The following is a 13,405-nucleotide window of genomic DNA, read 5'->3' on the forward strand; positions in this document are numbered from 1 at the left end:
ACTGTTTCAGAGACGCTTTCCAATAACTTGATTTTAGCTCCTTCCTCGTTCAGCCAACTTTGTTTAAACAGACAGCTAACTGCTAGCATAAACAAAGAGTGAACACGGACTCGTTTATTAATGAGATAAACGACAAACTCAATCAAGAAACTGAGTGAGTGAGTGCGACGTCACCCACAGCGTTAGCTCCGGTCACATGAAGCTAATCGAGGCGAGAGCGGTTACAGCGACGATTTTGGAGCCACGTTCCATACTTGGAATTCCGGCCATGTGTATCATAGCAACCAAAGAGCCAATCAGGAGCGAGGCTGTTTAAGGTACAGCCCCTTCCCGCTCACACCACTGGTTTAGCAGAGAGCGGGCGCTTAGCAACGCTGTCAATCAAACCTGTTGCTAACGCTAGCGGGATTTGTCTGTTATTAATGTTCATGTGTCGATTTACAGACACAATAGTGAAATAAAAACCCCAGGATCATGTGGAGGGTTAATACGAACATTTAAGACTAAAATGAGTCTGAAGCAGCAGAGACAGAGAGAGGACACAAAAATAAATAAATAAACTCAAAATAACTAGAAAATTAAAAATAAAAATCAAAAGTTAACTCAAAATAACTGAAAAAAAACAAAACAAAAAACACTAAAAATAACAAAAAAAGTTCAAAATAAACTCAAAATAAAAAAGAACTCAAACTAACTAAAAAAAACAACAATAACTCAAAATAACAAAAAAAAGTTAAAGTTAAAAAAGACCTCAAAGTGACAAAAAAGAAAAAATAATAAATTGAAAAAATAAACTCAAAATAACTAAGAAAAACAACAACACTCAAAATAACAAAAAAGTTCAAAATAAACTCAAAATAAAAAAGAACTCAAACTAACAAAAAAAAACAAAAACAAAAAAACAAAAACAAAACAATAACTCAAAATAACAGAAAAAAGTTACAAATGAACTCAAAATAACAAAAAAGTTCAAAATAAACTCAAAATAAAAAAAGAACTCAAGCTAACTAAAAAAAAAAAAACAATAACTCAAAATAACAAAAAAAAAGTTAAAGTTAAAAAAAAGACCTAAATGTGACAAAAAAAAAGAAAATAAAAAGAAAGAAAAAATAATAAATTGAAAAAATAAACTCAAAATAAAAACCCCAGGATCATGTAGAGGGTTAATACGAACATTTAAATAATAATATGACGAGTCTGACAGCAGCAGGTTCAGAGAGAGGACACAGTTTTTCAATAGAAAGTGAATTGGAGCCAGAGTCGATGGAGCAGGAAGCGCCGCCTTGGTCACTTTCTATTTTCGTGGCGGCTAGCAGGTTAGCTATGTCCATTCAGTATATACAATCAATGATATAAGGTCAGACTTATACGATTATTAAAGCTGCATTGTGTAACTTTTCTAGCGGAGGAACCTGCTCTGTGATAGTGTTATTCAGTGAGGTCATTATCGTCAGTTGATGCTGTACTTAAAGACTTTAGAGGAAAATATTTGATTACAGACATGCAGCTTTAATAGATTTAGCTCAGCGACACGCTAGCTAGCTAACTGTGTCTGTACGCTAACGTCACTTTTATTAAAATCAGAAAACACAACACAAACATCTTATTAAAATTCAAATAAAGAATTATTTGTATATGTACAATATTAAAACAGTTTGCGACGCTGTTTTGATATTTATTATACCTCAAAATTAGCATTAGCGTTAGCATCGAAACGCAAACACGTCTCTTTCTAAATACAGAAGTGTCTCCGGTGAAGTTTTCATTTTATTTGTGTAGCGTTTAACAAGTTTTAAGCGACGCCCTGCAGCTCTCTGTCCACTTTCTGACCCTGACCTCCTGACCTCTGACCTCTGACCCCTGACCTCTGACCCCTAACCCACCCACAGCTCCCTGTTCACTGCCTGATCTTTAAATAGTTATTAATTTTAGCGTGACTCGGCAAAAAAAAAAAATAAAAAAAAATAATAATAATAATAAAACTGGACAGGAAGTAGTGATGCTAACAGTGCGGCAGGGGGCGCTGTTGTGCACTGAGCCGATTCATGAAGTTTTAAATCTGAATTATTTTTATACCAAGATTATAGCAAGTAAAAAAATACAACTTTAGATCAAGAATTTTTTTGGCACATTGCAAAAATTTTTACCGTTGTTTAATTTAAAAATAACATTTAACAGGAGATATTTCAGGAATACAAATAATTTAATAAAACGCTGAAACAAAAGCAGAAATAATCCGATCTAAACTAGACGCAGTTCCGTGTTTTGAGGCGCAGGTGTTGAAATGGAGTAAGTCTGTGGTGAAGTTACATTTGAAACTTGAGAAACGTCGTCTGTTCCAGAGTTACTTCACGAAAAGGTCTGGAGAATCGAAAGGACGTTTGTCGAGTTCGAGTCCAACAGATCTGTCAGTCTGAGGAGTAAAAGGGACGGGATTTAAAGGGACGGGATTTAAAGGGACAGGATTTAAAGGGACGGGGCGATAGGCTGTGGTGAAATGCATCCTGGGAACAGATGGTTTCAGTGGGGCTTAAATGTTCTGTGTCACGTTTAGTCCAGTCAATATTCCAAATTTAGAAACAAAAATTATTTAAACGTGATGATAAATCCTTTGATCGGAAAGAAGCGGAAAAGAAGAGCAGAAAAGAAGAGCAGAAAAGTGTTTGTCCGACTTTTTTAACATTTTGATCATGGGATCAGTTTTCAGCTCTTCTCCTTTAACCCAGTTCAAACCAGGACAAAAGTAAACGACTAAACCAGGTCTAGACCTGGACTAAACCAGGACTAAACCAGGTCTAAACTGTGATTAAACCAGGACTAAACCAGGACTAAACCAGGACTAAACCAGGGGTAAACCGGGACTAAACCAGGACTAAACCAGGAGTAAACCAGAACTAAACCAGGACTAAACCAGGTCTAAACCAGGTCTAAACTGTGATTAAACCAGGACTAAACCAGGACTAAACCAGGACTAAACCAGGGGTAAACCGGGACTAAACCAGGACTAAACCAGGACTAAACCAGGACTAAACCAGGACTAAACCAGGATTGAACTAGGACTAAACCAGGACTAAACCAGGACTAAACCAGGACTAAACCAGAACTAAACCAGGACTAAACCAGGACTAAACCAGGACTAAACCAGGACTAAACCAGGACTACCTTGAATTAAGGAACAACAGTGAAATATAAATACATTACAATACATTTTTAATTTAAAATATATATTTTATATAAAAATAGTTTTTTTTTTCAATTGTGGATGACAAAAAAATATAAAAATAGGTTTCAGTGATGAAAAATGAGGAAATTCGGCCACAGTAAGCAACAGTTCACAAGAAATATTCTAAACCTTAAACAGTAATAAGTCCTCAAAATGGCGTCTCAGAGCAAAATAGTTTAACAAGCTTATGAAGATATTTTGGGTCTTCTCACATAGAAGTCTAGAGCAGGACTAAACCAGGACTAAACCAGGACTAAACCAGGACTAAACCAGGTCTAGATCAGGACAAAACCAGGACTGAACCAAGACTGAACTGGGTCTAATCTGGATCTAAACCAATGTCCAACAGATCTCCTGATGTTCTCCAAATGCCCAAAGATGTTTAAAACCTGAACGTAAAACTATGACCAAAGTTTGACTCAACAGTCCCCGATGTCCAGATGTTTTGAGACGTTCACATGAAGACGGAGGTGATCTCTGAGGACACGGAGGTGCGACTCGGCCGTGGCGCTGGTCTGGTCTTCACGACGCCGCACTTCCTGAGGATCTGCATGAACCTCCTCCTGAACTTCACCCCCACGAAGGCGTAGACCACCGGGTTCACGCAGGCGTGCAGGAGACCCAGGCTGTGCGTCGCTAGCATGGCGCGGTCCACGGCTAACCGCGCCGGACACTGGTACGGCACCAGCTTCGTCCGGAAAAACGTGTCCGCCATCACCGCCAAATGGTAGGGCATCCAGCATAACAAAAACGCCGCCACGACACAAACGATCACTCTCATCGCTTTCTGTTTCTGAAAACCTCCACGGATTTGCAGTAAGCGCTGGATCGTGACGCCGTAGCAGATTAGCATAACCGCTAACGGGATCAAGAAACCTAAGGTATGACGCAGGATTCTCGTCGCTAAACGCCACGAATCAGCGCTAGTCGGGTCGTAGCGTTCGTGACACACAATTTGACTTGAGTTTTGCGACGCGTAGGCGGAGCTAAAGAGACCAGGAAGTGACAAGAAGGCTCCGACCAACCACACGGCCGCGCACGCCATCCAGCTGAGTATTTTACGGTCCTTCCTTCTCTCCTCCATCGCGTGGACGATCACCAGATATCTGTCCACGCTAATGCACGACAGGAACAGGATACTGGAATAAAAACTCAGCTCCTGGAAAACGGTGACGATTTTGCACATGGCGTCTCCGAAAATCCATCCGAGCGTGACGGAGGCGGCCCAAAACGGAAGCGTGAGGGCGAGGATGAGGTCGGCGATGGCGAGGTGAAGCAGGTACAGGTCTGACGGCGGGAGGGCCTGCTTGGTGTTGGCGATCACCGCGGAGACGCACAGGTTGCCGGGCAGCGCCAAGAGGAAGACCAGGATGTAGAAGACGGAGATAGGCACCATGACGACGTCGCTGACGGAGAAGTGCGGGCAGGGCTGCGTCTCCGGGTCCAGGACGAAGCCGGAGTCGTTGTACGTGAAGTTTAGCTCCTCGTAGATGGACCCGAAGTCTGCGACAAAAGACGAGGAGAAGTCATCTGCGGCACAAAACAAAATGAAACTCTGAAACTAATTTTTAAAATATAAAAGTAAACATTAAAATAAAACTAACGTCCGTCTTGAACCCCGTGAAAAACTTCAAAAAATAATAATAATTTAATCTGAAGACGGCGTAAAGACTCAATATGTAACTTTTTTGTTTGTTTGTCCTGCTTGTTTCCATGGTAATGCTGTTTTTTGGCTATAATCTTCCACAGTATGACATAAAACGTATATCTCTATAGAGCACATGTGTCAAACTCAAGGCCCCGGGGCCAAATGCAGCCCGCCATGTCATTTTATGCGGCCGTGACGAAGTAAATTTAAATCTTTGTCTTAAAATGTCGGTTTATCAGGAATTACGCCGTTACACAGATATATTTTTTATATATTTGCACATTTTAGTTGAATTTGACAGCCCTGCTATAGAGAATGTTCCGTAATATGATTTTAACTTTTCCATAGAAGCATGCAGGTGACGTAGCAGCTCCAGAAAGTTACGTACTGTAGCTTTAAGAACTGTAGATCTAGCCAAGAGTCAGAGATTTCACTATATTATTTAAACTTATTAGTATTAAATCATTTTGTTTTTGACTCAGAAAATCTTCACTCAAATCTAAAAATCTAAATAAATAAACAGATTTCAGCACAAAATGTTTTACAAATTAAAATGACGTTAAATTAAAAATGTTAAATCTGAACTTACCAGACATGATGGAGCTGTTTGTCTGAGCGAGTCCAGGAGAAAATGAGCTGAAAACAGAGGAACCACTTTTGTCTCGCTCCCTCCTCCTTTGTCCCTCCCTCTATCGCTTTTGTCTCTCTCTTCTCTGCCCCTCCCTCTATCGCTTTTGTCTCTCTCTTCTCTGTCCCTCCCTATATCTCATGTCTTTCTCCTCCTCTTTGTCACTCCCTTTGAGTCTTTTGTCTCTCTCCTTCTCTCTGTTCATTCCTCTGTCTCTTTTGTTTCGCCTTCTCTCCCTCCAACTCTTTTTTCTCTCTCTCTTCTCTGTTCATCCCTTTTGTCTCTCTCTTCTCTGTTCGTCCCTCCATCGCTTTCATCTCTCTCCTCTCTCATTTGTCTCTCTCTCTCTCCTTCTCTCTGTCCTGTCATCTCTTGTCTCTCTCTGCTTCTCTGTCCATCCCTCTATCTCATATGTCTCTCTCCCTTCTTCTCTCTCCCTCCCTCCATCTCTTTTGTCTCGCTCTCCTTCTCTCTGTCCCTCCCTCCATCTCTTCTCTCTCCCTCCCTCCATCTCTTTTGTCTCTCTCCTTCTCTCTATCCCTCCATCTCTTTTGTCTCTCTCTCCTTCTCTCTGTTCATCCATCCATCTCTTTTGTCTCTCTCTTCTCTGTCCCTCCCTCCATCTCTCCTTCTCTCTGTTCATCCCTCCATCTCTTTTGTTTCTCTCTCTTCTCTCTGTTCATCCCTCCATCTCTTTTGTCTCTCTCTCCTTCTCTCTGTTCATCCCTCCATCTCTTTTGTTTCTCTCTCTTCTCTCTGTTCATCCCTCCATCTCTTTTGTCTCTCTCTCCTTCTCTGTTCATCCCTCCATCTCTTTTGTCTCTCTCTCTCCTTCTCTCTGGTCATCCCTCCATCTCTTTTGTCTCTCTCTCCTTCTCTCTGTTCATCCCTCCATCTCTTTTGTCTCTCTCTCCTCTCTGTTCATCCCTCCATCTCTTTTGTCTCTCTCTCCTTCTCTGTTCATCCCTCCATCTCTTTTGTCTCTCTCTCTCCTTCTCTCTGGTCATCCCTCCATCTCTTTTGTCTCTCTCTCCTTCTCTCTGTTCATCCCTCCATCTCTTTTGTCTCTCTCTCCTCTCTGTTCATCCCTCCATCTCTTTTGTCTCTCTCTCCTTCTCTGTTCATCCCTCCATCTCTTTTGTCTCTCTCTCTCCTTCTCTCTGGTCATCCCTCCATCTCTTTTGTCTCTCTCTCCTTCTCTCTGTTCATCCCTCCATCTCTTTTGTCTCTCTCCTTCTCTCTGTTCATCCCTCCATCTCTTTTGTCTCTCTTTCCTTCTCTCTGTTCATCCCTCCATCTCTTTTGTCTCTCTCTCCTTCTCTCTGTCCCTCCCTCCATCTCTTTTGTCTCTCTATCCTTCTCTCTATCCCTCCATCTCTTTTGTCTCTTTCTCCTTCTCTCTGTTCATCCCTCTATCTCTTTTGTCTCTCTCTCCTTCTCTCTGTTCATCCCTCCATCTCTTTTGTCTCTCTCTCCTTCTCTCTGTTCATCCCTCCATCTCTTTTGTCTCTCTCTCCTTCTCTCTGTTCATCCCTCCATCTCTTTTGTCTCTCTCTCTCCTCTCTGTTCATCCCTCCATCTCTTTTGTCTCTCTCCTTCTCTCTATCCCTCCATCTCTTTTGTCTCTCTCTCCTTCTCTCTGTCCCTCCATCCATCTCTTTTGTCTCTCTCTTCTCTGTCCCTCCCTCCATCTCTCCTTCTCTCTGTTCATCCCTCCATCTCTATTGTCTCTCTCTCCTTCTCTCTGTCCCTCCCTCCATCTCTTTTGTCTCTCTATCCTTCTCTCTATCCCTCCATCTCTATTGTCTCTTTCTCCTTCTCTCTGTTCATCCCTCTATCTCTTTTGTCTCTCTCTCCTTCTCTCTGTTCATCCCTCCATCTCTTTTGTCTCTCTCTCCTTCTCTCTGTTCATCCCTCCATCTCTTTTGTCTCTCTCTCCTTCTCTCTGTTCATCCCTCCATCTCTTTTATCTCTCTCTCCTTCTCTCTATCCCTCGATCCATCCATTTTTGAGACATAAAAACAACCGTAACTGAACACAAAAGTTTGATTTTTAACACTGTGGAACATCCCTGAAAACACGTGCTAACATCTCCATGGAGACAGTCCGCCCCGGGACCCTCAGAAAAGCCCCACAGTGCAGCTTTAGTCGCTGCTGATCAAATAAATATGATGTAAACTCGACTCATGTGAAAAGTCCCGAAAAAACGCCGTGACAGAGCGAGTCATGAGACGAGTCACTGCTCAAAGGTGAAAGTGAAAGTAAAAACATCAAAACATGAGAGACAAATAAGACAGCGCTCACCCCACAGCCAGAAGGTCCCTGGTTCGATTCCCGGGGGTGTGATGTGTTTAGAGTTTGCATGTTCTCCCTGTGTCGTGGCTGGTTTCATTCAGCTCCATGAACCTAAAACATAAACATATGATAAACGCTGCACCACCAGAACGTCACAGAGAGAAGAAACACGACCAACGTCTGGAGAAAGAGCGAAGGACAAGAGGCTCATCCTGGAGAAGAGGACCCGACCCCGAGCGCCAGAGCGACCACACCGGACCCGAGCGTAGACTGTGCAACGAGGCCCCTGAGACGATCCAGCGAGAAACCCCAAGATCAAGGCGGGAAACGCGTCCGAATGTTCGTGGAGAATGACCGAGCCAAGATCCAGGGCGGCGTCCAGATACAGACCGACAGAAGGCGATGGACCGAACGGACACTGTGGCGCTGGATAAACAACAGAACCAAGTGAACATCAGGAAAAAGGAACAAGAGAAACTAGAGAAATACCAGGGGAAATACCCGGGTCTGTATAAAAGTACACGTCATATATAAAGTTAAGTTTAATGTCATACTGCGGAACATTACCGGCAAAGCAGTACTCAGTCACATTTACTTGAGTATGTTTTATAAAAAAAAAACTTGTACTTTTTAGAGCACACGTGTCAAACGCAAGGCCCGTGTGCCAAATTCGGCCCGCCACGTCATTTTATGTGGCCCGCGATAAAGTAAATTAAAAGGTACAAGTGTCTTAAAATGTCAGTTTATGAGGAGATACAGTTAAACAGACATTTTTTTTCACGTCTATGTAAATCCCGATGTAATATTTGTAACTTGAATAAGTAATAAATATAAAAACGTTTAATTAACTTAAGATTAAGATTAAAACGTAGTGACTTTTATCTCACAGTCACATCTGGCCCTTTGAGAGCGGCCATTTTGTTGACGTGGCCCTCGGTGAAAATGAGTCTGATATCCCTGTTTTAGAGTATTTTTATTGAAGTAACAGTACTCTTACTTGAGTAAAAGTTGTGCTTCTTCTCTCTGTGATTAAATCTGTGAATCTCGAGGACAAAGTTTAACATCGACAACATGAAACGGTTTGAACTTTTGTGTTTTTTTGCAGCTCCACAGATGATTTAGTTTGTTTGTTTGTTTCTTTTTTGTCCTTCGCTTTAAATTATAAATCAGATGTTACGTCCAGACATTTACTCTTTCTTAAATGCTAATTACGGGCTTTTCTACAAAACTCTGAGCGTCTCCATGGCGACAAGCAGGTAGCAGAACCACCACTAGAAAAGTTCCACAGTGCGAATAGGAAGCTTAAACAAAGTATTTAATTTATGTCGTAATGGAAGACACGGGTGGGATTTAATCATAAGTTTTCTTCTTCCTGCTCCGTTTCGTGCTTAAATAATAAATAAATAAATAAAAAAAAGTGAAATGAGCGTTAAGTGAACTGGACACGCGCTCAAAGTTTGTGTCCAGTTTTGCTCCGTCTCCTCTGACCCTACAGTGAGTTGTGTGTGTTGTTGTTGTGCGTTTAGAGGAAGTGCGTCTCATGCTGCTGTTGCACACTGGTCTCGGGTTTGTGAGTTTCCTGTTTCATTTCACATGTTAAAGTGTCACAAGCTGCAGCGGCTTAAACATGAGACCTGTGTGTGTGTGTGTGTGTGTGTGCGCGCGTGTGTGTGTGTGTGTGTGTGTGTGTGTGTAGGGGTGTGTGTGTGTGTGTGTGAACATGATCTGTGCCCTCAGCCTGTACTTTACATAAACTTTTATTGTTCTATTTATCGTTTTACTTCACAAAATCTAGATACATTGGCACCACTGCAGTATGTTAATAATTATAAACTTTAATAATCACACCTGCTCCTGTTTTTAATGTTTTAAATGGACTTTTGTATGTATTTGTTTTGTTTGGGGTTTTTTTTTCTTCGTATTTTTATGTATTTTGAACAAGGTGCCCATGAAAAAGAGTCTGAGTGCTCTCACTGTATAAATAAAGACATTATTATTATTATTGTTGATGTTAATTTTATCATCATATTTATTGTTATTATTATTATTATTATTATTGTCATTGTTATTATTATTACTATTCCAATTATTATCATTTTTATTGTTATTATTATTTATTTAATTATTATTATTATTGCTATTATCATTATTATTATTTATTTTATTATTATAATTATTATTTATTTTATTATTATTTTATTTTTATTGTTATTATTATTTATTTTATTATTGTTGTCATTATTATTATTAATTTTTATTATTATTATTGCTATTATTATCATTATTATTATTTTATTATTATTATCATTATTATTATTAATATTATTATTATTATTATTACTCACTGAGGCTCTGAAGTTCCTAAAGTATCATCATAATTAAAGTTATTTTGATTTGACCACACAATAACACTTACAGAATAATAAAACTATAATCAGACCATGTGACAAAGGAGATATTTATCATCCGCTGTGAGGTTTGTACGTCCTTTTCGTGACATCGAGCTCCTGCTGCTGTCATCACTCAATCCCATCATGCACCTCTAAACCCCGACTGAGCGTGGAGCTGGAGAACTCCCACAGAAACTAAAATACACTTTATAATTAATCCTTTGTTTTCGTCTCATTCACAGATTTCCCTCAGTGGACAAAAGTTAAACACGATCACGTCTGAACACAATCTTCTTTGTTTTGACAGTTTTCTGTAGTTTGCAGAGCATTTTTTGTGGAAAAGGGGGAGAAAATCCAAAATAAAATGAAATGTCCCAGCCCTAAAGACCATTTTTGATGATATAAAATGAAACTAAATGTTGTAACTTAACTAGATGTCCAAATATTGCAGGGTTATGGTGAAATTTATACGATCTGTGCTGTTTAAAATCGCACCAGGGCCACGTCAGGGTCACTCATTTTAATCTGATTAGTTTTAAAGATGAATCATTATCATCATTTTCATTTAAAGACAAAAAAAAATCTCCAAAAGTGTCTCAGTGTCATTCATTAGTGCTGCTTCATCAGGCCAACAGGTGTAGTCACGTGGCGGAGGAGCTCTAGAGTCGTCTCTGTCGGGTGTAGTCACGTGGCGGAGGAGCTCTAGAGTCGTCTCTGTCGGGTGTAGTCACGTGGCGGTGGAGCTCTAGAGTCATCTCTGTCGGGTGTAGTCACGTGGTGGAGGAGCTCTAGAGTCGTCTCTGTCGGGTGTAGTCACGTGGCGGAGGAGCTCTAGAGTCGTCTCTGTCGGGTGTAGTCACGTGGCGGAGGAGCTCTAGAGTCGTCTCTGTCGGGTGTAGTCACGTGGTGGAGGAGCTCTAGAGTCGTCTGTGTCGGGTGTAGTCACGTGGTGGAGGAGCTCTAGAGTCGTCTGTGTCGGGTGTAGTCACGTGGTGGAGGAGCTCTAGAGTCGTCTCTGTCGGGTGTAGTCACGTGGTGGAGGAGCTCTAGAGTCGTCTCTGTCGGGTCACGTGGTGGAGGAGCTCTAGAGTCGTCTCTGTTGGGTGTAGTCACGTGGTGGAGGAGCTCTAGAGTCATCTCTGTCGGGTGTAGTCACGTGGTGGAGGAGCTCTAGAGTCGTCTGTGTCGGGTGTAGTCACGTGGTGGAGGAGCTCTAGAGTCGTCTGTGTCGGGTGTAGTCACGTGGTGGAGGAGCTCTAGAGTCGTCTCTGTCGGGTGTAGTCACGTGGTGGAGGAGCTCTAGAGTCGTCTGTGTCGGGTGTAGTCACGTGGTGGAGGAGCTCTAGAGTCGTCTGTGTCGGGTGTAGTCACGTGGTGGAGGAGCTCTAGAGTCGTCTCTGTCGGGTGTAGTCACGTGGTGGAGGAGCTCTAGAGTCGTCTCTGTTGAGTCACGTGGTGGAGGAGCTCTAGAGTCGTCTCTGTTGGGTGTAGTCACGTGGTGGAGGAGCTCTAGAGTCATCTCTGTCGGGTGTAGTCACGTGGTGGAGGAGCTCTAGAGTCGTCTGTGTCGGGTGTAGTCACGTGGTGGAGGAGCTCTAGAGTCGTCTGTGTCGGGTGTAGTCACGTGGTGGAGGAGCTCTAGAGTCGTCTCTGTCGGGTGTAGTCACGTGGTGGAGGAGCTCTAGAGTCGTCTGTGTCGGGTGTAGTCACGTGGTGGAGGAGCTCTAGAGTCGTCTGTGTCGGGTGTAGTCACGTGGTGGAGGAGCTCTAGAGTCGTCTCTGTCAAGTCACGTGGTGGAGGAGCTCTAGAGTCGTCTCTGTCGGGTGTAGTCACGTGGTGGAGGAGCTCTGGAGTCGTCTCTGTCGGGTCACGTCGTGGAGGAGCTCTAGAGTCGTCTCTGTCGGGTGTAGTCACGTGGCGGAGGAGCTCTAGAGTCGTCTGTCGGGTGTAGTCACGTGGTGGAGGAGCTCTAGAGTCGTCTCTGTCGGGTGTAGTCACGTGGTGGAGGAGCTCTAGAGTCGTCTCTGTCGGGTGTAGTCACGTGGTGGAGGAGCTCTAGAGTCGTCTGTCGGGTGTAGTCACGTGGTGGAGGAGCTCTAGAGTCGTCTCTGTCGGGTGTAGTCACGTGGTGGAGGAGCTCTAGAGTCGTCTCTGTCGGGTGTAGTCACGTGGTGGAGGAGCTCTAGAGTCGTCTGTGTCGGGTGTAGTCACGTGGTGGAGGAGCTCTAGAGTCGTCTCTGTCGGGTCACGTGGTGGAGGAGCTCTAGAGTCGTCTCTGTCGGGTGTAGTCACGTGGTGGAGGAGCTCTAGAGTCGTCTCTGTCGGGTGTAGTCACGTGGTGGAGGAGCTCTAGAGTCGTCTCTGTCGGGTGTAGTCACGTGGTGGAGGAGCTCTAGAGTCGTCTCTGTCGGGTGTAGTCACGTGGTGGAGGAGCTCTAGAGTCGTCTCTGTCGGGTGTAGTCACGTGGTGGAGGAGCTCTAGAGTCGTCTCTGTCGGGTGTAGTCACGTGGTGGAGGAGCTCTAGAGTCGTCTCTGTCGGCTAGAGTCGTCTCTGTCGGGTGTAGTCACGTGGTGGAGGAGCTCTAGAGTCGTCTCTGTCGGGTGTAGTCACGTGGTGGAGGAGCTCTAGTCTCTGAGTGAACTTCATGTTTTAAGTTCATTTCTGTGATCGTCTGTTTACGTCAAACTGTGGTCGAACGTGAGACTTTTGTGCAACACAGAAGTTAAGACACAAGTGAGGTCTGTGTGAAATATGCAACTCCTCTGCTCCACCTGAACTCTCCTCTGCTCCACCTGAACTCTCCTCTGCTCCACCTGATCCTCTCTTCTGCTCCATCTAATCCTCTTTTCTGCATCCTCTGCTCCACCTGACTCTTTCCTCTGCATCCTCAGCTCCATCTGTACCATATGACTCTCACCTCTGCTCCACCTGACCTTCTCCTCTGCTTAACTTCAGATTCCCATATTCCACTTGTACTAGTTCTACATAGTTTAAATTACACCAGTGTTAAATTAAAATCACGGTCAATTTCCTCTAAGCTTTTGTCCAGATTTCTCCATCTCTCTTTTATTCAAAATTAATCAATACTGTGATTTACTGGAGCAGACACTTATTCAAATATTTGTAAACAATATTTATACCAACTGCACTTTTCAAACTGTTTATTCGTGTAACTATAATTTCCTTTGTTTTCATTTGTGAGTCCGTCTGGTTTTGCC

General features: G+C 43.0%; 1 protein-coding gene across 1 annotated transcript; it reads right to left on the reverse strand.

Annotated features, from left to right (window-relative positions):
- Positions 1-3,318: 3,318 nt before the first annotated feature.
- LOC117389740 (C-X-C chemokine receptor type 1-like) lies at positions 3,319-5,535 on the reverse strand. The gene is made up of 2 exons (XM_033987461.2): positions 5,461-5,535; positions 3,319-4,753 (listed from the first exon to the last, which is right to left on the reverse strand). Exons 1-2 carry the CDS (start codon positions 5,465-5,467, stop codon positions 3,678-3,680), a joined length of 1,083 nt encoding a protein of 360 aa, XP_033843352.1. The 5' UTR covers positions 5,468-5,535; the 3' UTR covers positions 3,319-3,677.
- Between the last annotated feature and the right edge of the window lie 7,870 nt (positions 5,536-13,405).

This window comes from Periophthalmus magnuspinnatus, chromosome 21 (assembly GCF_009829125.3).
Source record: "Periophthalmus magnuspinnatus isolate fPerMag1 chromosome 21, fPerMag1.2.pri, whole genome shotgun sequence".
NCBI lineage: Eukaryota > Metazoa > Chordata > Actinopteri > Gobiiformes > Gobiidae > Periophthalmus > Periophthalmus magnuspinnatus.